The sequence below is a fragment of the Notothenia rossii genome (assembly GCF_949606895.1).
Source record: "Notothenia rossii genome assembly, chromosome: 1".
NCBI lineage: Eukaryota > Metazoa > Chordata > Actinopteri > Perciformes > Nototheniidae > Notothenia > Notothenia rossii.
This window is the reverse complement of record NC_136912.1, coordinates 19,266,290-19,292,675: the sequence shown is the minus strand read 5'-3', so window position 1 is coordinate 19,292,675 and position 26,386 is coordinate 19,266,290. Positions and strand designations below refer to the sequence as shown.

The 26,386-nt window shown below is 40.5% G+C and overlaps 1 protein-coding gene across 7 annotated transcripts in view; it reads right to left on the bottom strand.

Moving 5' to 3' along the window:
- Positions 1-6,490: 6,490 nt before the first annotated feature.
- septin9b (septin 9b) overlaps positions 6,491-26,386 on the bottom strand; it is a 72,502-nt gene continuing 52,606 nt past the window's right edge. For 5 of the 7 annotated variants that reach the window (XM_079646726.1, XM_079646725.1, XM_079646724.1 and 2 more), the window contains 9 exons: positions 22,243-22,428; positions 19,172-19,300; positions 18,936-19,017; positions 18,581-18,718; positions 14,616-14,733; positions 11,866-11,961; positions 11,483-11,579; positions 9,086-9,137; positions 6,491-8,472 (listed from right to left, as the gene is read on the bottom strand). In XM_079646726.1, the coding sequence (XP_079502852.1) occupies positions 8,256-8,472; positions 9,086-9,137; positions 11,483-11,579; positions 11,866-11,961; positions 14,616-14,733; positions 18,581-18,718; positions 18,936-19,017; positions 19,172-19,300; positions 22,243-22,428 (1,115 nt within the window). In that variant the 3' untranslated portion in view covers positions 6,491-8,255. Of the gene's footprint in view, positions 8,473-9,085; positions 9,138-11,482; positions 11,580-11,865; positions 11,962-14,615; positions 14,734-18,580; positions 18,719-18,935; positions 19,018-19,171; positions 19,301-22,242; positions 22,429-23,055; positions 23,154-26,386 lie in introns of those variants that run through there. The other 2 variants (XM_079646729.1, XM_079646730.1) reach the window with 2 other exon arrangements.

The window sequence follows — 26,386 nt, the reverse complement described above, 5'->3', positions numbered from 1 at the left end:
GACTTATATGTTATTCATTCCTTGTGTTGTCAAGAGCTTACTGAAACCTAAGAAACACATACAAATATGAAATGCACAAACAGGAAATGGATTTAAAATGGTGTTGCCACAGCAGCTGGGACTGTATCTTCGTCTGATGTTCCGTTATTGTTTTCCAGAAACTCATAAAACATACTGTATAAACACTAGTTCTGCACTTTTTATTGCTGATATCAGGACTACGTTAGAGGGAAAAACAGATGAACATCCTTGTCGAGTTCAACATAAGCGTTTCACTGCTTTGCTTTAATAAACTGTATTTGTCTGCGATGCACATAGGCCTCCAGACTGAATGTAATTGTGACAGAGGAAAGTTCATGGCTGGGAAGATACAAGACAAGCATTCTATTAGCCCTCTCCGGGAGATGCTGCTCTACCAACAGAGAAAATGAAAGGACAAGCTCTCCAGTTGTATGCGCACTGCAGGCTTAAATCTGATTATTTTTCCCACCTATTGTGAGTCAGAATCTGATCTTTTCATTTCTGTCGGAAAAGACAGCAACAATCGGATTTTCCCCATGTTTTGACATACAATGAAAACATCAGACATATGCCACAAACCGTAAGAGAAAAAAAAAATACAGTTTTGAGGGTGCGGTTCAATTCTTTCCTCAGAGCAGGAACAAAATGTGATTCACATTATCATGACCTCGAAGGGGGTTTCATCGCAGTGTGACTGTGTGGATGCCAACTCGGTCAATGGTGCATGAAACTGCCTCTTTTTATTGGCATGGCATTCAATCAGTTCCTCTTGGGTATATGTCCTTGGCTTTGCAGCGGGGGCCACCCATTACAGCACTCCCTGCACCTGCCCACATCTCACTACCCAATCCCTTTTAATGCCTTTCCCCCCCTTCACTTCCATCCCTGCATAAATACAATCAGCCTTGTCAAGAAAGGCAGAACCACTTGCTCTGTTCCTCTATTGTTTCCGATTGATTATGCAGAGCAACCACCGCTCCATCCTCCCTTGCCTCCCCATGTCTTTGATTTCCACTGGAGTTGGCTCGATGCCAAGAAATCCTCCCCCATCCTTCCTATTCCCACCCTCTGACCTCATGGTGCCCACCCACCCATACATCACCCTGGACCACCTCTCGTTGGGTAACTGCTACCCTACACCAGTAACAAGAAAGATGACAAGGGAAAAAAAAGAAAAAAAAAAGACCTTTTGCCATTTACAAATACACACCTAGAGAATACAAAGAATACATTGTTATTACTACTCAATGTGCTGTTAAACACTTAAAAGCCAGAACACAAGGTGACAACTTTGAGAGAACAACTTTTCTCCCTGAAAAATGTAGATATCTGTTGGGAAAACAATGTTTTTACTTTACCCGGCCCACAAGCGGGCAGCCTATAGCTATCTACCATAGAGTAAAAGATGGCCACATGAGAAACCATTTCTTACTTTATTACTTACACTTTTTTTTCTCAGCAGCCTGGCAGTGGTGGGTTGCAGCTCAGCTGCCTTGGCATGCCAAAGCACCTTGAAGGCTGATGGGGTCTATATTTCATTGTCAATTGCTCCTGTTATCATGCAACGCACATTCACTTGCGCTCTGCATCAGTGTGAGCTTTAACTGATGTGCCAGTCAGTCAGCCCCATTAAACCCCAAAGCATTCCCTTGGCAGCCCTTTTGTCTTCGCTATTTGTTCCCCTCAGCAGCACTAAACAGAAGCTCCCACAACATTCACTCCAGCTAAACAACCTTTGCCTCCCCAGAGAGGTATGCCTTCTTTTCTACCACCTCCACTAGTGACTTTAATGAAATATGCAGCTGTCTTTTAATCAAAACAAGGCCAATTTGCATACGGACAGGACGGGGCGGGGCGCGGGACCCTCCCTACACCCTCGCCACACAAGAGCTGGCTGCGATCCAGGCAGACTCCTGATGTCAGAGCGGCAGGAAGGAGATGGCAAGGTGGCAGAGGAAGAGAAACAGGAGATGCATGAGGTGTGGGTGGGGGCGGGGGGAGGGAAAAGTGGAGTAGGAGGGGCGGGAACATGGCTAGAAAACAAGCAAAATCCAAATGAAGCAAACGAACAGACGGATGTTGAACATTAGCATACATCGACAACAACGGGGGCGCCATGCTACGTGTCCAGAAGAGTTAGCTGGCTTGGCTCAAGGGTAAATCGGGCAGAGGATTAGAGAATACTAGTGGTCTGTATCTATTTCTGCGTACACACATTTGTATTTGTGTAAATAAGTTGGCAAGGTACTGATTATCCCAGAGGGAATAGGATGAGACAAAACACAATCGTCAGCATAAACAGCTTTAATAAATGCAAAGCCATTAACGAACGGCGATTAATGACCAAATTACCTTGCGTCGATTATTTTGGAGGAGCTGTGCAGAAAGGCAGGGAGTGTGTGAGCTGGGCAACGGGAAGCAATCTTTTGTTTTGGGTTGTCCCGACGGTTGTGGACTGAGGATAGGCAGATATTACAGTTCTCTTCTGTTCTGTGTATCCAAATACCTCTGAAGGAAACACAGGCAATGAAAGTGTGCGTGTGTGTTTCGGACCGAGAGAATCAGAAAACTAGCCAGTGGTGCCACACCAGTACAGACAGGCGTTGGCTCGCTCCACGATAGGCTTACCAGGCAGATGGTGAACTGGCTGGCTGGAAGTCTATCTGGTTGGCTTGCTCGATGTCTGGCTGGCCCGGTGGCTCATTGGCTGTCTGGCTGGAAGAACTCTGCCTGGTAACGACAGAGCCAGTGAAGGAACAAGGAAGGTAGTGTTTTAAACACTGTTGTTTTTTTCTTTTGCCTCCTACTCTCTTACCTTTCCTAAGATCTGGCTCTGATCTTTCCTTTTGCATTAGGGAGTATATGTATATTACACAAATATATAGTAGCTTACTGAAGCATATATTGAATACCTAATAAACCATAATAAGTCATTACAGAACAAGATACTGTTATATCACAATGGTGGAAAAAGCAGAATGGTGGATATGCTCTACTCCTACAAATGCAAGGTGAATCATTGTTAACCCTGCTAGGAAACACTGGTATCGTGCCGCCATCACACATATGGTGGTGGGTGAAGTGCAATCATATATTACGCGATATGAGCCAGCTGAGACACATAATGTACCTGCTGTTAGATTTGGCATTCATTTCGAATGCAGCCCTGTGTTGGAGGGAAAAGGCAAGTCACCTTTCCTTTCTGAGAAATAATCATTACAGAGGTACAACTGAGCCATTGACATCTTGTTCATCCGATTGAAAGAGCTATAACCCCTGTGCAATATTTCCAAACTAATTTTTTTTTAAAACTCATACACTCATACCTTGTCTATCTCCAACTGCCCTGCCAATTTTGTCATCCAGCAGACACATCATCACAGATCCCGACGCCCAGCCAGACACCTGCAGGCAGAGCGCTCACCATGAGAGAAAGAGATGACACATTTTGCCATGCTGTCAGATTGAAAGGCTTGTCAGCTCTACCTTGCTTGAGCTGATATAAAGTAACTTCAAATCATGCGATGTAGTTAGGTGTTGTGGAATAGCTATTTAACTCAGATGTCCTAGTTTTTCAGTTTGCTGCTAAATGTTGCATGTAGTTGCATCTGTCAATACTGGAAAACTCTGTTAAACATGTTCAAAGCCTCCCCGTGCCATAATACTTTACATTTGTAAAATAAAAAATAAAAGCCTTGATGAGTTAAAATCAACTGATTATTTGCAAGTTCTTGTAGCCAGCTTTACTGCTACCTTCAGTTGTTCAGACAACTATAACATAAGTCAATCTGAGCTACCATCTAATGCATGTGATAAGTTGCAGTTCTCAGGTGGGCTGGGGGGATGAATGGATGAACGATCGAACAGATTTCATGTAGAGTGCAGAATCTATTATTGAGCTACATGTTGGTGTCCTGTAATTCAACAAACCATGCTTCTCACTTGATAATACTTCTTACTGAATACTGTGACAGTAAAAATGTACTCTACTCACACAGAAGCCATTTTTGGCCTTAACAGGGTAATTTGCATAAGAGAGGTAAATCAGCACACCTTGCATGTCTTTAGTATTTTTCATCAGGGAAAAACCTCAAGAGATCCTGTCAATGTGATGATCTCATAAAACTGAAGATAATGGTTTGCATAGTAGGCTTTATTTAGCCACTAATTGCTAGGTAGGCTACCCTATATCCCTCAGGAGGCTAGCTAGCAGCTAAACATAAGCTAACTAGCCTTCAGGTATCTTGTTTGATAATTCACACCCAATTTCATGTCAGACATTAAGTCTCTATTTCTCTTGTTTCTAAAACGTTTTCCGAATAGCAAACTGGCTTTATTATGCTAATTACAAAAAACGAATACTTTTAAAAGTCAAGTGATTGTGGCCCCCTGTAAGAGCTGTAATAGGTGCAGAAATTACAGGAAAAGCCAATGTGTGGAATGTGTGTTTTGTAGTGCCGAGATCACTACAGTTTATAGAAACTTACTTGATTCAACATTTTAGAGCTCAGGTCCTTTTTTCGCATCAAATATGCACAGAACTTTTTTTGAACCACATGTGGCCGATTCGTGATTCATAATCGATTGACGACTGCAGTGCACACCATAGGGTGCACACCATGGATGTATAATAAGAAGGTGCACACACACCCAAGGCCCGGGTCCAGGATGCTGTATTTACAACGGAAGCTTTTCAAAATAAAAGTTCAGATAGAAGTTTGCTTGTGGAGAAGATGATGTATTAGAGACCATTCGTTTTAGTTATGTGTACCTAATATCTTGGAAATTGTCATTGTCTTTCACATTCAAATACCAAATGAGAGCAAAAATATTGTCGGCACCTGTCCAAATTTAGACCACATTGCTATAGTCTAAGTAAAATACAATCTTAGCATATTTTGTTTAAAAGATTTATATTTGTCTTTTTGAACAGGTTACAAGTTATTATTTTCCCACAGTTAGTAAATGAGTTTTCCCAAATCTGCAACTTCAATAGAAGCCCTGAAGGCTCAGTTTGGCTCAGACAGTCTCGATCGGTGCCGCAATCAATCTGGTTTCCGAAACAAATCGGTCCTGTTTTCATGATGACGTGAAAAACTAAAGCTGTGTAGGCTTTGGCCGGAGATGGGGAAATCTTGGATCGACTCATATTTATTAAGAGCTTTTATAGCCTACTGTGATTAGTTATGGTTTAAATCTTTGAAGCACATTTTACTGTCTAATATATTGCACTAATACATACATTTTCATTGGGAAAAGTCACCATATTAGGTGAAACTATGCTGTATCAGTGAGAGGGAACAGATGTCAGTTCATATGCAACACCAAATGGGTTTATACGTGTGTCAGCCAGTGGAGCTGTCACTGTCACAGTTGTCATTATCACTCACCTTCAAACTTCAGGATGTCCGCCTAGGAAACAGTTTGGATAGAAGTGACAACATTAGGTGAGTGTTCAATATATACAGATTTGTATAGAACTTCCATTGTCTCTCACCTTCACGTTTGTCATTGTCCCCCTGGCTGAGTCATTGTCAGGCTCAGCACAGCAGAGTTTCAAACCGATGAACTCAACATAGAGATGGTAAGAAAAGTCACAGCAGGAGCTCCAATGTGTGGAAGGGTGACAATGACCTCCCACAAACAACACTGTTAACACATTACAATCAGCAGGGTAGTGTGACAGGAGGCGTAAATGAGAATCCCTATTAAACCATTGCTGTGATCCCACTATGAAGCTGCAAATTCCCCTTTCCTCTCAGTTAAGATAATATTGTGTAGAGTGTACTGGAAGTTTCATTTTTTATATCAAGGCAAACTATAATGAATTGCGCTCAGGAAAAGTGAGCCACTCCCGTCCGTAAATAAGCAGGTCTCATTACATTAAATAATTTCATCAAATACGTTCACAGATAAGCGTATTTTTGACAGTTTGAAAAAGTATTGTAATTTAATAGCCTACATGAGAATTATCCGAAATGTGGCATTTTCATCCATGTATTTCTCAGGCAATAATAACAGATTTCATGTCATGAAAATGTTTGGCAACTATTTTTTCACGTCCAACCTTTTCCCCTGATTCTTTTCACACAATGCCATCATATTGTTGTTGTATGAAAATGAAAAGCAATAATTATGTAGGTATTTCAATACAGAATAGGTAGGAGATATTCATCATATTGGATGTTCTAAATGTACTGAAGTAAGCGATACGTTAAATGGCTTATTTCTCAATTACATGATGATCCCCCTGTCAACTTTTGTGTACACATGTTTTAATTATTCAACTATTGATAAAAAAAAAACATGTTGCCCCATCAAATTAAATCTAAGGTGAAATCTAAAATATTATGTGAAAACAGTATACAGTATTCAGCACTAATGAATCACTCGCATTAATAGTCACCAGCATAGACCACCAGTAGAGCTCTCCTTCAATGAAATATGCTTTGACAATCAAGACAATCAATTTCAACAATAAAAATATCAATCTTTATTATTTGAGATAGCATATCAAAGATAAAACCTTAGTCTATTATAACGTAACAAATAACACAAAAACTATACAACAGTAAACAACGTGTAACATGTTAACTTTCGTTGAAGACAATAAGTATTGGTTTTCAAAGTATTTTCTCTTCTTATTGTATGTATGCATATTTTCGGGTAGTAAATTGACCATAAAACACACTTTTTTTGTAAGGAAAATAAGATTTCTCGATTATATATCCCTTGAGTTTGTATTAATGCAAACATTTTTCAAAAATATAATTAAAACTAATTTCTGGGTGTCGTTTAAGGTTTTTTGGCACAATGTGCGTCTCTCTGACAAAAAGCTTTTTATTGGTAGAACTGGTTTTGATGATCAATTATCAATGTACAAACATAAACAACTTTTGTACTTCAGCGCTAGTTATAGTGCAGCCTAGCCAACTTGGTACAACATACTGTATGAATGCAGGATACTAACCACAAACACTATGTAAAGCTAAAAGATCACATCATGTATCAAGCCTGCAAAAACCTCTGGATACCAACATTGTTGAAAGTTGAATTGAACTGATTACACTTAACATACACATAAATACCTATTCATAAATCAACTTTATATACTGTATGTGCTTCTCTTTAGAACAAAAAACTTTTATTTGGTCAGGAAAATAATGGACAAAATGGCTGCATGGGACAACACTTGCACAGATTCCTCCACACCTCCCATTGTATACAATAATATTAGAACATGAAAAACAGCAATACAAATACAATAGTAAATGAGAAATGTAAAATGCCAGATTATTATTACACAACATTTGGCATTATATAGAAAGAGACAGGGTGGTTTGGCAAAAAGGGGTTTTAAAAACATCATAACACAATGGAAAAATGACATTGGGAAAAGGTTTTGTGAAAGCTGCCCACACTGCCACGGCTTTCGTTTTCTTAAAAAAGTATTATTCTGCAGTGCGGAGGTGTCAACAATATCTTAACTTTCTCCATGGTACTCTTAACCTAATCTAAATCTCCCTACTTAACCCTATTATCGCTACAAAACTATACAACACAACACAAAGCGGACCAGGCCAGTGGCACAACAGTTAGTACTAGTTTTAACGACAAATCATGTATTTCATCTTGAACTATTTCATCTCATCTGAACATCAATTCATGACTAAACCCCGCAACCCAAGATCCTGCCAAGGTACATTCTGTACAAAACTGTTTCGGGGCACTCTTTTTCCATTATACTGTGAATTTTGTCAATCTTGTACATTGTTTTTTCAATTATTTACTTTCCTGGCTTATGCACTTCACTGCACAGTCAGGGTAATCTCGATATATTTTGGTTTATCCATTACCTGAAATCTTTAATGGCTTATTGTGAACATCTTGAGTCTAGATTCTATTGTGCAGACAGGTAGATTAAATGCCGATAAAAACAGGTTCTGTACAGTATGTGTCATGTTGCAGGGAAGACATGAATCTGCTCAGAATTATTATGATGGAAAAAGAATGAGGAAACAGCCCACAAAAGATAACTGTTAGGATTTACTCTGACTCATGTGTCTTGGAACTTCCTGTGGTTAGTTTTGGGCAAAAGGGTCCTTCTAGAAAACACAAATGAGCTTCACAGCTTGAGTGTGTGCTTGCGTGCATGTGGGCTTGTTCATGTAAACAGAATAAATGTGCGAGTGTATGTTTTGTGCCTGGCTCTGTCCTGATCTCATATATTGACTCTACATCTCGTGGGACATGACTTCGTGCTTAGCAGCCACTCCGTTGGCCTGCGGAGCGCTGGGCTTCACCTCGGGCTGACCGTTGGCCTTTGGCTGAACAGCAGGCTGGTCAGATGGTTGTGATTTGAAATGAGCGTTGGATTCATTTAACCGGCGGACACGATACGTCTCATAGTGGATGCTGCCTGTGATGTCCTTGATGTTCTGCATGTGTGTCCTGAAAGGCAGAAGACCATATAACAACACCAGTGAGTATTGTCCAAAGTATAGCAAATGTACACAAGCGTAATATGTTTTATTGGTTTCCTCATTATGTTCTTTTTAATTTACCTTTTAAAATCAACAAAGACATTTCACGATTTAGCATGCTTCTTCTTATTCATTTAAATGTTTAAGGTAACCATATCAACATAACGAGAGTCTGAGAAAGGCCTTAATTATTTAATGTGACATTGATTTCAATTTATAGATAACGTCAATATATGGTCCATGTCTAAAAAGCTTTGGAACCATTGTTTTAGCCTTATGAGGTATAGATAAGATAACACTGTACTAACAAGCATCTCAAATGCTTTACATTTAATGGAGCAGTTTTGTAAAAATGGCCATTGTAACACTGTCTAGGGAAGCACTCAACCCATCTGAAAGAATTTCATTAGTATTGATTTCAGTAGGGAAGTGGAGCTTCATAGCATCTCAGTGCTGTTTCCAATTCATTACGACAAATAAAGTGAGTTCCTTCTGATTTAGCAGGAGGCTCGGTCAATAAAAAAGCATTTTATATCAGTTCTTATACATCGTAAAAATCCAAAAACTCTATGGAAGCTCACCTGATGAGGAGGTCTCGCAGGTAAGCAAACTCACAGTGTCCAATATTCTCAACTGTAGAGAGAAAAATATGAAACATTAGTGGAATTACATCATTTGAGAACAATTTACAAAATAACCTTGACTTGACTCTCAGCATATCATTTAGGGCTTTACATGCAGAGGGGAAGATATGCCCAACATATGAAATGAGATAACTATTATACCTTCTATTCCAGATAACTTGCCATTCCTCAAAGCACCACCATATGGCAGTGTTGCTCACAATTCAGCTGAAGGGCATTCTCTAACATGACATCGGCAGCAATTTTCTTAAGCCAAGATAACACACTCCTCCATTTTAGAGTAAATTAATACATCTCGCCTCCCCTGTTATTGGAGAACTTTAAGTGAGACATTCTAACAAACTCCCCGTGACAAGCTGCTAGTGCCTCCAGTAGGGCTAACACATGTTTGAATTATAGATTATGTCAAGGGTGTAAATGAAAAAAGGAGGGTGCTATTTATGTAAAGCTTTGAAATCCATGGGCAGGAAATTAAATTCTCTTTGAAAGGAGGAGAGTGGAGTTACTGCTGGGTCTGGGAGGGCTTATTAGTGGCGTCGAGGGAAGGCGGTACTAACTTGTAACAAGCTGCACTTCTAGTATCACCACCCTATTTCCCTTTTATTCAGTTCAATAAATTCATTTAATGCATGAGTTACTCTCCTTAGTCTCTTCCTTCCATCTCTAAGTGTCCCCCAAACCCTGGAAAATAAACACTTTCTTCTCCACTTGTGATAAAGAGGCTTCTCTTTTGAGGCCTACATTATGAGGTCGAAGTCGACAAGTCCAGCAGCGCAGCAGCTTCCTCTCTCAACCTTTTACTTGTTCCCTCTCTCCCTCGCCTGGCTTTACTAAAGTGCAGCAATTATTCTTTTAGCCGGACAATGCGACATTTGTCTTACAGTGCCAGTTCTTTACCTCTCTTTCCCATGTTGAGTTAATTTTATAAAGCCTGCTGAGAGAGTAGTAGTCACCTTTAAGTTCTTAAAACTAAAAGGGTTCATGGTAATTCCTCGTAAATGTCATCTTCTCACTGCCTGGTTTTAGCTTAAACATATGCAAATCAAGCCATATAGAGTTACAACAGCAATCCCGAATAGACCTCGTCAACATCACTTGTCTACATTGCAATCCACTTCGCTGTTTCAATACATTTTCCACAATATTTGGAAAAGTAACACCTTTACTTAGTATAAGTAAAACAACAATGTCAACAAATACTGCATTGCAACTGAAAGTACATCATTATTGACAGCAAATATACTTAACATTTAAAAGAAAAACTACTTATTTTGGACACTGTGACTGATAGATGATCTCTGCATTATGAGATTGTTTCTATTATTGCATTCATGCAAAGTGTACAACTCACAAATAGCATCTAAAACGTGGCAATTGCAGGTGGCAGGTGACTGCTGCTTGTTCAGGGGTCTCAAAATTGCAATGAACTACCTTTACGTGTTTATTTTTAAGTGAGATATTTATGTTTTATGATGCATGTATATCATATCTAATTAAACTAAGGTTCAGTATTAATTATGTGTGTTGAATTGCATCCTGGGAAGGAGACAGTGTTTGTTTAACAGTGTCAGTCCCTTGTCCCGACCTCCTTCAGCTGTCTTCTTGAACCTCAAATTACATTTTCACTCCTGATCCAGACAGATGTCCCCTCTCTCCCTTTCTGTCTCGCATACACACATACACACACCTGTGTTTACACACACCCAAGGGTGAAATGAGGACATTGCTTGCTATGAACCTCCTTGGCAGTGTGAGCATGCATCGCAGGCCAACACATTTAAACTGTATCACATTTGCTGTGTGCAAGTGTGTGTGAGGAAGTGTGTCCGTTTCATCCCAAAGGACACAGAAAGTCCTTGTAAATCTCTTCCTCCTGTCTCATACATGTCCCTAGTTACAGACTCACAGAGACGTATGCAAACAAACGCACTGGTAGTCAAACAACAGATGGTTCAACCAGCTGGAACGATTTTAAAGCTGCAGTTTGTACATTTCAACGTGCTTAAATAACACCAAAAATTAGAATCTGTTGTCTTTTGTGCAAAGCTGTTCACCGTGTTGTTGATGCTATCGTGTGAATGACATGAATGGGGCCTGGTGGCAAGCATGCGATTATATTATCTATCAGAGTGATCAAGCTAGATGGCCCTGGCACTGTCAAATGAATAGATGTGATGTGACTCACGTGTGAGTATGGTAAATGACATACTTTAGTGTTGTAATTGCATCATTCAGATTTAAATGAACACATATTATAATAATAAAAATCTGTAATGGCAGGAAAAACAACCAGCCGTGCAATTATTATGTGTGTATAGGGTTCATGTGTATTACCTTCTATGGTGCCCCATTTTGTTTTCCTTCCCAGAATCCTTTTTCCATTCACCTGGTACTCCTGGTCACTGCCCACGACAGCAAAAGGGATCATCTCCTGTTGAGTGCACACATGCAAACACACACACACGCACAAATGCACACGGTCAATGAAGCTCTACCACCGATTTGTTTTCAGGTCATGCTTTTTGTTGTTCCACTTTGCTAGAACAACATGCTGTAATTGGGTCGTTTTTTTTGTGACAATCGTGACTTTTTAGAAACAAAAAGGAATAACGTATAACATTTGACAAAGGCTTGAGTTTCAATCTGAGTTCACATGTTTGATTGCTATTTAAGGGGCTTGAGCTAGAGGAGGATACCTTCTTGTGAACTGAACTTACCCTGATTTTGTCATTGATCATCCTGTCGTCCGCATCCTCGTCAAACTCTTTCTGAGGGTAAACATCGATGCCATTGGCCCGCAGCTCTTCCCTAATCTGCACAGAGCAAAGCACAATGACACATTTAATGAAATGAGCTTAACACACATAGTAACAGCAACCAAAATGATCTTATATAGTATATCATTGTCCAACTCATTTTGTTGAATAATAGTTTTTCCCCACTCAAAATTCTAGGTAATCACATTTAAAAAGAAATGTAACCCAATGGCAAAATATTTACACATCATTACATAAAGGTCAGTAGTCATAGCTGAAACAGATACTGTGAAAAAGAAAGTCTTATTGGAAGACAAAAACGATAAATCAAGCCCAGACCCTTCATCCATCATGAAGTCCATTGAACTCAATCAGTCACCATAACATGCAAACTCTACATGATGTTTGGATTGAATGATGTCTACATACAGTTATTTAAGTCTCGGTCAGAGGGTTAAATGGAAGCTGCTCTGACCCACAAGAGGACCTAAATAAACACTTGGGTCTGTTATACTTGCTGGTGTTGACATTAAATGGTTCCTAATATCCTTGACACTCAGGGGTTACCATGGAGGTTAACCGCTCGAAGGTAAAAACAAATACATCCAGACGTATGACACAATGGTTTGACCTATACTTTATATGTCTTTATAATGGTTCAGGCACTGGCACAGGAAAAACAGACAGACCAGCTTCTGGGAGAAATGTCCTTTTAATGAATGACTGTTCACTCCCACAATTACTACCCTGACGATATCCACTTGGTCTTTGATCCAACATTTCCTTGTTTATCCTTGGCAGCTTTCTCAGGCTTAGATAATAGGATGCAAACCAAGACAAATTCTACGAAAAGCCACATCAACTGTCGGCTGGAGAAATGCAAAAAGACTCTTACAGCTGGACACATGGAGGCTGAACATTTAATAGAAAACCCCCGTTGCTTTTAGCATTTGCAAGTTGCTGCAGGGAAAGTGAAAAAACATTTGGCACGAGAGGCTTTTAGTCAATAATCTTCAGGGTCAAACAAAGCATGTGCGGCCAACCAAAACAATCCAGCCACTGGTCCTGCAGCTCCCATCCTCTACCAGGGCCTGGTCCAATCCCTGCTTTGTACTTATTGGACGGTGTTACAGGAATCATGGGGGAAAACGGTAGCCAAGACACATTGGTGCTTCTCTAAAATGAATAAAGCTTTTAAGTTAAGTCTGTAGTCTTGGACACAGGGATGATAGATAAAGGAAATGATGGAGAAAGGCAGGTGGCCGTCTGCCTCCTGCAGATTGAGAATTATCCAACAGAAACATACTGGGGAAGGGATACAGTGGAGAAACGTTTAAGACTCAAGCCGGGTGGAGGGGGAATCTGTTGTTGCAGGTAAAGCCATGATGAGGTTACAGTGGAGGATTATCAGCCCAGAACATTTGATTGTGAGTTAGTTTGGGGCTACTGTATCAGACAGACAAAAAAATCTAAATAACCATTGAGGAACAAAATATTACTTGAGAACTGCTTAAAATCTGCTTTCCAATGCTAACTCTGTATGGATGTAAATGTTTAGACCATGTAGTTGTGTTAATTGTTTGGGCAATTTGAAATTGTACAGTCAAGAATATATCTCGTAAGGACGAAAAACAAGGAGTAAGCAGGCCTGCAAGCAGCTCTGTTAGGCTGTACTTTCAATAAGATTGTAAACAGTTTAGCAGGTGTAACGTGTGTTAGCATGGTTACATATGCTAATTAGCACTAATCATCAAATACTGCCTGAAGAGACTGAAGGGAACGTCTGACGTTTACAATCAACCAGTCGTAAAGAGTCAATGGAGTCCTCAGGGTTTCATTCTCTGGCTGCCATGTCTTTCTGTACAATCCATCCCAAAGCTGTCAAGACATTTAAAAAACCAGATGACGGTGCTAGTGGAAAAGATAAGTGATCATTAAACTCATAGGAGACATTGCCTGTTAACCATGTCTGTCCAGAATATGCTAGTCAGCAGTAGGTTTGAGATTTAGTCTGGACCTAAAGGGATGGGCTGAACGTCTGCTAGCAAGGCTAACGTAAATTAGAAGCTCTTAAAGCTGAACAAACTATAAAGAACAATAGGGATAAGACTTAACTTACAGAACAAGTCAAATCTGATGAATATTCAATGGCTGCCATATTGCTACTTTGTACAGTTCTGGCCAAGAAGAAAGGTCATGTTTTTTCATGTACCACACAGTGGACAGCTCTCTGAACTTGCTGACTTCTACCCAGTTATTTATGGGTAATGAAGGGCCTGCTTGCTCCGCTGGCAACTTGAGGTTTCCCATCTAAAAAAGAGCCAGACTTAAGAGTTGTGGAACGCCGCTCAGTAAATAAATGCTTCAAATAAAGAGTTCTTAAATGTTTCCTTCTGTACTGAGCATTACTTTCGAAGTGTTACTTTTATAGAGATGATACGGTATTCCCCAGGATAAGTACCATATTTAGCCAGATGGCTTTTGTTGGTGGTGCCTGGCAGCTCTTCATGTGTTACCGACCTGTGGTCGTGGATAAGCATACACGTATGTTTGTGAGGGGAATCAACCAACCTACTCCTCCTCCTTAAATACCTGTTACGGGTTATTGCAGGTGTGATGGGAGGATGAGATGTCACGTGAAATCACATACAAAATATATAAATATCATAAAACCTGCCCCTCTGTGGTCTGAACACACAGACTGCTCTCACCGTTTGTTTAAAGAAGTCCCTCTCCTCCAGGGTGAGTGTGTCAGCCTTGGCGATGACGGGGACGATGTTGACCACCTTGCTGAGACGCCTCATGAACTCAACATCCAAAGGCCGCAGACTGAGGAAGATGGAGAAGACAATACAAATTCATTTTGTGCATACAGGTCTGTAACCGTGTGTGTTTGTTGTCCCGGGATGTAAGCAGAAAGGGAAAACATGCTCATGCTACGGTATGAGTTTTTAGAGATGGACATGGGTATTGTCTGTGCTTTTATCTGCATGTGTGCAATGCAATACTCCTTTTAATATTCTTCCATCATCTTCAAATTATCTGTATGTGCAGGGGAAGCATCTCACAACATTGATCCCTAGACCTTTCATTTTTTTATTTTCTAAAATTATCGACAAAAAAGTTAACGTTTGTGTACATAAAATTGTGTGTATTGAAACCAAGTAACCACCAGAGGGCAATCATGGTCTGTTACATTACATTAAGTCCGACTAAATATCTCATGTTGACACTCACTGCATTAACATATGCTGCCATTGCCTTCCAACTGTATACTTAACCAATTCTCCCGTAGCCCTCTCCTAGATGAGATTTAAATAAACTGAAAAAGAGCTTGCACATTCATTTTGAAGGATAAAGCAGAACACAGTCATTCAGTCGAATGCAGCCCTTTGTTTGCCGTCGGACATTTGTTTTTAATATTCTCCTTTTTTGCTTAACTCAAAGCAAACTTGAGAATCGTTTGTTTGTGACAATTTATGAAAGGTTCTGGACTGCTGTTCTGTTCCTGCTTGTTTTCCATTTCTCTGTGCCTTCAGTGTTTTTTTAGTGGCTCAACATTGCCCCCAGTTGCTCTTCAAGACAGATTCCCCTCATGCTGTGTGCTCTGCCCTCCAATTAGCCCCAGCCAAGCTAGGCCAGCCTGGTTCAAAGGCCCGGGGGCAGCTGGAGGAGAAGCCCTGGCCTGCTCTCCACGGTGACTGACAGGCATGTCCCCATGAACATGGAGGAAACACTGGGAAGCATGTGTGACATGGAGCGAGACAGAGGAAAGGGGGAATACAGAGCTGCACCAAGGTAAAGAGAGATGACACAGTAAGCGATGCATTCAACCAGACTTCACCACGGTGTTTTGCATTTATCCTGCAGAGCAGACTACTGGCATGTATTACATTACATTGCATTTAGCTGACGCTTTTATCCAAAGCGACTTACAATAAGTGCAATATCATATGTATCATATGCAAGCAGAGGTTGTAAAGCAAGAAAGTTAAAAAGGTGATAAAAAGCGAAGGAGAGGATTATCTATCTGTGTGAATATTGAATATAAATGTTTAAGCGCAGTTGTTAAACTGTCACTGAACGGATACAGGAAACTGCAAATTGTCAGCAGCCTCATATGCATGACTGAGAATACATGCACACTTTCATGTGTACACATCTTTTTACATGAACATATGGCTAATATGTGCAAGAATGCCTGCATGCACAGATGTCCCCTAAATGACAGCTTGCATGGAAAAACCCTCCTTTTTGTATTGTTGAAAGAAAAAAATAGCAGTCATATTCATATCAATTGAAAACGATAAGCTCAGCTTGTAAATGAGAAACGGAGATAAGAGCTAACCACAGCACAGAGCTCAACCTTCCAACAGATCAGGAACCATCTCTGAGTTAATGAGAGTTTAAATGCAGCCTTCTTTTTCTCAGGAAGACATGTTAAATGAGGTAACAACGAGATTGCCCAGAGGGGGAACAGCGTGGCTGACTCTGCCATTATCAGAATTGGCTTCCGATGCGACGAGTGTCAGCTTCATTGAGCACCGTTCATCTGTCTGAAACCACAGAAGCAGCTTAAAAGCCATTTGCTGACACGAAGAGTTAAATTGGAGCTCAAATCAAAACAAACTGCTGTTTAAAACGCCTCAGGCAAAAATACAATAGTACAAATAGGCATATCTCCAAAGAGTCTTATGAAAGCTACCAGGGCATTTCTGCCATGATTTTCCTGACTGTCATTCTTGGACTACGGTCAAATGGCAGAGGCTTTTGGCGTTGTGTCTCTGTAATTGGTTACAGACCCTAATTTAAAACTTCAACTGTTACTGTGTGCAATGAAAAAGGGAAAATAAGCAAAAGTAGGATAAGAGAATCTGTGAGTAGACAACATAACTTGTACATCACACATACAACTATTATTGTGTATAGGGTTCAGGTACATTATACAGTATTGTGCCTAGAAAATATGTGCTGCATGTATATGTTCATGTTTTCATATGTATTAATTCTCATATAACATACTCTTTTGTCATGCTTCCATGCACATACATAAATTCATCTCTATGCCAGGTCACAACAGTAGCCCCAACAGATGTCTCATTTGTTCACTGCCTAAAACTCTCTGGTTGGCTGTGAGGAAAACACCACTTCCTGACAGATGTTTCCATCTTTTTTGTTCACAAAGTCAGGACCATATTACAGTAAAGTGTGCATGTTTTTGATGTTATGTTTGTATGGGAAGTACCGCTTTTGAATTTAGCTTAAAAACAACAAATGATATAGAATCCGAGACAGGGTCATAATGAAAAATTGGGAGGTAAGTGTTTTGTTGAACTGGCTGAACTGAGCAGCTGTAGGTTGTGTATTACACCAACACACCTCCAGGTCATCCAAACATGTGTAGTTATACAAGTGTTAGCATGCCTACTGCCCACTTGAGTCCACTGCATGCACTGCTTTACATGAACAGAGATACACACAAACACACACATTCTCTGAAGCTGCAGCTGTGGCGACTTGAGCAGATGATGAGGGGGTCTGTCAAACAACGGGACACACAGACACACACATGTCATCCCCCTCTCATAGAGAACGTTAAGTGGACAACTGTTGAGTTACCAGAGGATGGGGCCTTCACAGAGATATGTGCTCAGATGGTTAGTGAACGAGTGTGTTTACAGTTGGTGTGCATGGGTGTTTAGTGGGCTTGTATCTGCCTGTTTACAATACAATACTCCTTTCAAGATTCATTTATACATTATATGTGTGTGCATTGAGTCCTGCTCTGTGTCCTATTTGTGCTAAGAACAGACACATCGTCACTTTAAATCAAACTAATTACAGAGTCGCCTTGGAAAAAAAAGACCCTAATCATTGACAAAGTAGCAGAGGAAATGTGGTTGAGTGTGCAGTAAAGTGTGTCAACACAAACCCCATGTAGGTAAAGCAATCAGCTGCCACCTGGTTCTTTTAAGGCCACGTGTGCACTGGCAAGACATTGTAAGCTTTAGAGCATTTTTTATTTCTGATCTGTAAACCATTTGGTTCCCATCTGTCTGTTTAACAACATTTTCACAAATAATGATGACATGTGATCATCAATAGAATCCAGATCTCCGATGCAGCCCTTTTAAAATGTAAGTGATACTTTCAGGCGCAGTAATGTATTGGTTAAGGAGGTTGGCAAAAAGCAGACATGTTAAGGCCATCCAATTAAAATAATGATATTGGTAAATGCATCCATCAACAAGCCTACAATTAACTTGCTCAGTGAAAAGGTCATATGCTTCGAACCACTACAATTTATCCTTCTCTAGAGATTCCCTTCTCTGCACCCTGGTAATTGTTTCCCTGTCTCTCTAGCTCTCTTAACTATGAGATCTGTAGAGTCCAGTTTCACGGTGAAATCCGACTCTTCAAGAGACATTCAGTGTCTCTGCGGAGAGAATGAGTTCCACATGTTGTCACGAAAGAGAGAGATGATAAAAAAAAAGCTGCAGAAGGATGTGGTTAAAGAGTTGTGGACAGACAATGGGTCCGGGGGGGGATGGGGGGGGGGGGAATTCCCAGAAGGCCTGATTAGTATCTGCAGCTGTGGGAGAAACTTGTGGGATGCAGAGCAAAAAGTTGGGGCATTTAGTCACAGAGTGAAAGTGTCTTTTATATGTGATCTCACCAGTGGCCTGTGGCAGGTATGAAGTATATGCAGCAGTGCACCCTGGAGTCTGGGATCCTCTTCTTCCTGTTGATGTTGATCTCTTCCTGCAGGTAGGCTTCATACTGGTCATTGATGAACTTCATAATAGGCTGCCAGCTGGAAAAGGAAACGGGAACAGTTAGCAAGTTTTGTTCCAGCAGATGGTAGAAAACCTGCTGCTTACAGTTAATACATATACAGCAGTGAGCTGTGAATTATCGTCATACTCAGATACATTATTTTGAGGAAACACAGAACCGTGGCTTAAGAGCAATGTCGGAAATGACTTTACTAACAGCTACTGAGGCCTTCAGATAAAGTAACCTGAGCTTACCAGTTCTCATTGTTGATGTGATCCCCAAAGCCTGGAGTGTCGATTACTGTCAGCTTCATTCTCACTCCTTTCTCCTCAATATCTAGACAAAGAAAATAGTATTGAATTAATATTTATTTTGGAAAGGCAAACAGAGAAAGAAACAGATCAGTAGTATGATACAGCAGCAGAAAACTTGTCTAAAATGTTATGTAATTATTTTAGCTGTAGGCTTCTAAAAATGAAAATTGGCATACCGTGACTGATGGACTTGATCTCGATGGTCTTGGGGATCCGCTCCTCCGGGTTGGGCTGCACTGATTTGCGGCTCACCTTGGATTTGAACAGTGTGTTCATCAGAGTGGACTTTCCCAGGCCACTTTGACCTGATCAGGAAAACACACACCAAGACAAAAACATCAGTTACAGAAACACATTGTTAACGTACTGGTTTTAGCCCCCGACAGTCACAGGGAACAAAAACTCCTTCAACCCTAAAACAAAACTGTCGTCATAAGCTCTTTACTCACTCAACCAGTGAGATTCAATATGCACATGGCCTCATCTATAATGTAGAGTAAGTGTGTGTGTGTGTGTGTGTGTGTGTGTGTGTGTGTGTGTGTGTGTGTGTGTGTGTGTGTGTGTGTGTGTGTGTGTGTGTGTGTGTGTGTGTGAATAGACTATGAGCATAGCTGGACAGCTGCAGGGTCAGACAGGCAAGTTGTGGAGGCCAAAAGGACAGATGTATTGTATAGACCACACACATGCACACAAAAATGTCTGAAAAGCATTGTTTTTTGTTTTACAATTAATTACTACTGTATTGTCTAAAAAGTAAGATGGTCTACAGGGAAAACATTCTGAAATGTACTTCATACTGTCATCTTTACATTTCATGTTTCTAACATCTAAAACAAAGAGGGATAGGGTCGCCTGAAATAGACACATCATATTGGTCATAAAATCTTTATTCAACACTTTTTATTTAACATTCAAAAATGTTTTTTTAGTGATGCAGACACACACACACAGCATATTTCTCCATCACCCTTTGTTCACAGCCCCTATGGGCATCCATTGTGGCGTGTGGAGTGTTGCCAAGCCCTCTGTGACACCCAGGGAGGCCTTTTCCACCACGCGCTCTCTCTCTCTCTCTCTCTCTCAAACACTCGCCCATTTCTCTACAGAAACACTCGCCCATTTCTCCACACAAACACTCGCCCATTTCTCCACACAAACACTCGCCCATTTCTCCACACCCACCCACCCACCCCCACACACACACCCCCACCCACCCACCCACCCACCCACCCACCCACCCACCCACCCACACACACACACACACACACACACACACACACACACACACACACACACACACACACACACACACACACACACACACACACACACACACACACACACACACACACACACACACACACACACACACACACACACACACACACACACACACACACACACACCCCTTTCTGCGTGGTGGAAATCAAAAGGTCAGAAGGCTGAGGGCAGGGTTTAGGCAAATACATTTCATAGAGGGGACCACAATGGACACGAACAAGACCACAGCTGCTCTAACCTTTCATGTCCTCACTTGACTTGCCTAAGAGACAACTCTGCTGGGCCAAAGCAACTCTTTTAGAATCACAAAAGGGCTCTGTTATATTTCTGTTCTGTGTTCCTGGCATTGTTCTGGAAGTTTGTTCACATGCGCAAGCAGGAACCTCAGAAATATTCATCAAAAAAAGGAAAACATTGTATATTAACTGTTGCATTGTGCAAGGAATGAACACACAAACACCTCCATAATCCCACGCAACCCAGTGTCATGGTAAAAAAAACCTGACTAATAAATGGAAGGGATTGAGACATTTCCCCCAGGATTTGATGGATCAAGTGCACAGGGCAGGTCGATACTGGCTTAACAGTAAGAAATACAACTCTGATGAGGTGTTAGGCAACAATCTGTCAACACTTCACAGAGTAGAACTTGATATGTTGCTACTGACTGCATATTCAATCTCCCTCTGGCTATCAAAAATCACTCAATGCAGGTTAAAACTCATCATTGTTCTTTTCTATTTTAAAGCTTTATTGTTTTCTACTCTGGTGGGCACAGTGTGAGAGTATCATTTCACAACACACTATAAGTATGTCATCTCGAGGCACAAGTTAAATGTATCCTCGAAGTGTCTGAGCACTACAAGTGCATACATGTTGGTGCTATAGAGAGTTAGACAGAACATTCAGACAAATCAATTTTGACCATTTTGATATATCAGTCCTTATGGAGATGTGCTAACATGTTTTCACAGACCTGTGGTGGATACTAAAATAACAGGCACTGTGTAGCTGCTCTCTAAAGAGTGTTAGCTTCAGCTTGTCAAAGTCGTTGCTGTCATTGTGACACTTTCCCAGCATGACAGCCTCCCTTTGTCAACTCAAGTGTGTTTGTTTACATAATTGACACAAAGAAAATAGCTTGTTGAGGAGGCACCATGCTGGCTGACTCTTTATTAAACAGCTGAAAAAGAACCACGCACACGTTTCATTATTTGACTGCAGCCAACGAGGAGAAGCTACATGATAAACGTTATTTAACAAATAATAAAAAAAGGTATTTTCCATTTCACAAAAACTGCATATTAAGCATGCTGTGCTTGACATCCTGTTTTCTGCTTTGTTCTGCATTTCCTGCTGCTGCCTTGAAAATGTTTACCTTGTGATCTTTTTACTGAATTTAGTACCAAGTCAAAACTGTAAAACATTTGGAAGCAATTACAGCCCCAATTCTTCTCAGATACATATGTGTCAGTTTAGATTTTGACGGGTGGTATCCAAACCTAACATGAAGGCATAATCACGCTCAAGGTCAGCCTGCATGGGAACACTTGAGCTAATCTTTACATCATACCAAGGATTTGTAGTTATTATCATACAGTAAGGTGACGTTTACATAAAGTAAAAGTAGAGGGAATTATTTATATTAGCAAGACATGATTTCTACCTTTAACAAGCTACATCCAATACGAACTAAATGTGAACTTAAACATAATTAAGTGAGGGTGAGTGGCATATTAGCTGCATGTCACCATCATTTGTTGGAGAAAAGGTCAATTTCACAACCCAAAAAATCTCTATAAAAAAGGCAAAAAAAAGGTAAAGGAATGAAGACATTTCCTGAAGACACTCAACATTGTGAATTTCTTTTCAAAACCAAAGAGCGAGAATCCTGCCCATCTAGTTATTGTACTGGATGTTTTTTTGAATGTGGCACTAAATATGTCAATGTAAACATCCGACTCACCAACAACCATGATGTTGAGCTCGAAGCCCTGCTTCATGGCCTTCCTCCTCATCTGCTCCAGGATGGCATCAATGCCCACGTAGCTGAAGTCGCTGGCATGGGTCTTCTCCCCCTTACCCTGTGGGGAGGGGTGGTGGGGCTTTGCAGACTCCGACATGTTGCTGTGACTCACACTGACCTCTGACCCTGAGGGAGGCAGATTATAGAAAACAGACACAGTCTTAGTTTTGGTATCGGATATACAAGCAAAACCCACATGTTTTAAGCAGTGAACTGTAACAATGATTATAAAAATGTGTGCGTTGACTTTGCTCAGTTCACAAATGCACTTATATTAACTGCAGCATAGATGACCATAGATAATTCTGATAAGAGGAATTCATTTCCTGTGTGAAACAAGATACATACGACTTAATGTTCACAGTTATGAGAACCCGACTTGCTGCAGTACACTCAAAGGTGAAGATCTCTCATATACTCTGTTTGCCAAAAATCCAACTTTTTTTCAGCATGGAAACACGTGCCCACATTTGCAATATGAATGCACATATAAAATAATTCAAACTTTCCCATAACTGTTTCCCATTCGTTCTTATACTCAAATGTAAAACCTAGAAGTAAATCATTATGGGAACAGGCACACATTTTGCAGCATATCCCACAATAATAGATGACATAGAAATGGTAATCAAAGTGAATCAGAACATCTGTAAACTACAGGTGAAGTTCAACCCTTCACCTAAAGGAAAAAGGAAGACAAATAAAAAAGACCTTGTTCGGAAAAAACGCAGCAAACTACAAATCACGGCTTACCTACTCGCTTTAAGGAGGATTAATTGTTATGTGGAAGACGGAGGCTCTGTGCCAAGGCCCTGCTGCTCGACTCTGCCAAATGTGCTAGAATGTGCTTGCAATGGCAAAGATTCACACTCTTCTTAATGTAGGAGGAGACAACATTTCCTGTGTTGTGACAGAAACCTGTGGTATTGTCTGTTAGAGGTTTTGCAGTCACAGACAACAAAAACCACAGACACATATACTTGAAGCTGAGAGGAGACAGCCATATAGGTACACTACACTATATTGGTTTAGTTAGATTTTTATTCTCAAAACAAGAGTTCAAGGCAAAAACATCTGTACGTTTTTTTCAGAATTACACCCAAGTCTTTGTCTTTTGATTATTTGATCAGATGGGACACAGCAGTAGCCTGCCTGCAGCATGTTATTTGCAACATCGGTCTGAAAGTACTGTAGTATATCTTGTTTGTTTGTAGCCTTTATTTAACCAGGTGAAAGTCCCATTGAGATCAACGATCTCTTTTTCAAGGGAGACCTGCAGCACATTGGTTACACATAAAAACAACAGCAAACTAAAAGGACATCAATACAACATAATTACAGGGGTATACATTAGCAACCTATTCACAATGACAGATATCTAATAACATTTCATCTATCCGAGCTTTAAAATGACGCAAGGGAACCAAAATGCTCAGTTTAAAAAAAAAATGGCATAGTGTTCCAAGCTAGAGGAGCAGCACACATAAAAGCTTTAGTACCTAAAACAGTCCTAGCACTTGGCACATGTAATAAAAACACATCCTTGGATCTCAGGCAATAGCTACTTGCCACTCTCTGTGAGATCAAAGAGCATATATAAGTTGGTAGTTTGCCCAACATGGCTTTGCAAATGAACATGTACCAGTGACTGAGCCTCCGTACAGTTAGTGATGGCAAACCTGCCTTGGCTTTATAATTTGTCAAAAATCTCAGAGCACTGTGATAGGCGGCATCTAACTTTTCCAGGCAATGGGCAGATGCATCCATATAGACCAGATCACCATAGTCCAGCACAGGTAAAAAGGTCACAGTGACTAGCCTTTTCCTGGCCTCAAGCGAGAAACAGGACTTGTTTCTAAAAAAAGAAACCTAGTCTAACCCTCAGCAGATTAAGCAGATTAATGACCTGAAGTTTAAAAGTAAGACAATCATCAAGCCAGATACCTAGGTATTTATAACAGGTAACCACTTCTATCTAACCTTCCAGCTCAGAGTTTTGCCTTCCTGGGACCTGAGATAAGACTGAAAGTGTGAGATGGAGATAAAGCAGACAGTGGGATGTTGTGAGAGGCATGTAATCTTGCTAAGAGTAACACTTTTCTTGCTTTTACTGCAACTCTACAGACTTTCTGTGACTTTGTCCTGGGAAAAGTGTTGCTAATAACCACTTTGAGCAGCTCTTGTACTGTGGGTGCTTTTAATTTAAGGGCACAACTGGGATCTGTCTCAGAGGAAACACAAACCCACATTTACACACTGAAGGGGGGTTGAAAGATTTAGTAAAACCACCTCTGAATTAGTTAATTAAGTTAATGATCGCACTGTATGATCATAGTCTTTGAACCTTCTTTGCACACTTACTGTACATCACGCATGCAGTTCCAATGCAATGCAATGTCCCTCTCAACATGATTACACATCTTATAAGTCTACAGTCAAGGGAGTATTTATGAGTCGGTTGAGAATATCTATAAACTCAATACAGATTTCTTCACCCCAATTAAGACAAAAAGATACAATTGTGGACCATGATAAGGATACCACACCTTCAACCGTCTAGTATCAACCATTGGTAAAAGATGTAGTTTGTGGACAACCAACATGATAACATTTCCCTTTATGCTAGGAATATGCAGCAGTATGATTCAATCCATGCTGTAACATGAATCTCCTGCAAGTACCTCATCACCAATAGCTAAAGCGGCCTTAGCGCTGCATCGCTGTCCTCAAGGAACCCGAGAAAGAAATACAGCGACTCTGAATTGATATAATAATCCCGGGGTATTTGGATCGAGTTATCTTCAGCCCTGGAGATGTGTTTTCAAATGTTTGCATAGTGTCATTTTGGCCAAGCCTGCAGTGAACTTCATTAAATTGAGCCAACATTGCATCAGTAGCCTCTTGAATGACAGAATGCAGATTAGCTCTAATGACATACTCCAGGTCTGCTGCCAAACTGCCTCCTGGGCACAGTGCCAATGCCAGCCCTGGGCCATCTGCCGGCTCGCATGGCTGCTCTCTAAGAATAGCCAATCACACTGTAGAATAGGCAAACAGGCATAGCGTAGTAACAGGAGGAGGACGTCAGAGACACATGGACACATCCACCAAAAATAATGGAGGAACAAGACTTTATTGCAATGAGAGATGAATGTTGAAAACCACCCTGCTGATTTAATATTCACTTTTCTTTTAGGTTTAGAGCAACTAAGCACTTTCCTTTCCTCACTGCAGTGCTTCCTAATGAATCCATTCTCCAGCTATGGATGAGATGGCCGTAAGCAATTCTTTTTTTTACTGATCTTTTACATCATTATGTGTGTGCCTTATGTATCAGAGTGACAGTTCTGCCATTTACATCCACAACAAAGTGTTTCTTTATGAGTCAGATCTGTATTCTAGCGTTATGATGTTCCAAGTGGAAAGCGTCGATAACCTTTGCCAAGGCAAACTACATTTCCAGATGAGTAACCTCATTACAGTACAGTATGACTCCGTGGCCTCGATGAGATAGACCTAACGGGTGCATCATATTAGAACAATGTACAAGACACATGAAACTTTAGCGGAATACAATTCCTGCCAGTGAATCCGTGAGTCAGTAGCATGCACAGTTCAATCAAAAATAACTATATCAGAACTGGAACTCGACCTACTTCTTTTTATCAATACAAAGTCTCCAAATTAAAACAACTTTAATAAACTGCAGACAGATCTTATATGTTAATATTGCTTCTGATAAATGCACTTTTGCCTCGTGACATGGAAATGGGGTATTTAGGGATTATCTGATTTTAGAGCTTTGTTTAATGAATGGAAAAGAGTTCAGGCTTTTCTTTGCATGACTTGATAGATCCCATCAAAGACTGGAATCCTCTCTTTTATCTTCAAATATGGGCAGTTCAACATGAATGGGCCATTTAAACTTCATTATTGACTGTTCATGGTCTACAGCGTATAACTATTGGGGTTTTCTTTCTCAGTCGGCAAAAATGGCTGTTTTTCTTATCTGCATTATGTTAGTTGTTTGGTTTCCTGTCTGTCACAGCAAAACCACAGCATATATTTTGCACTACAAGAAGAT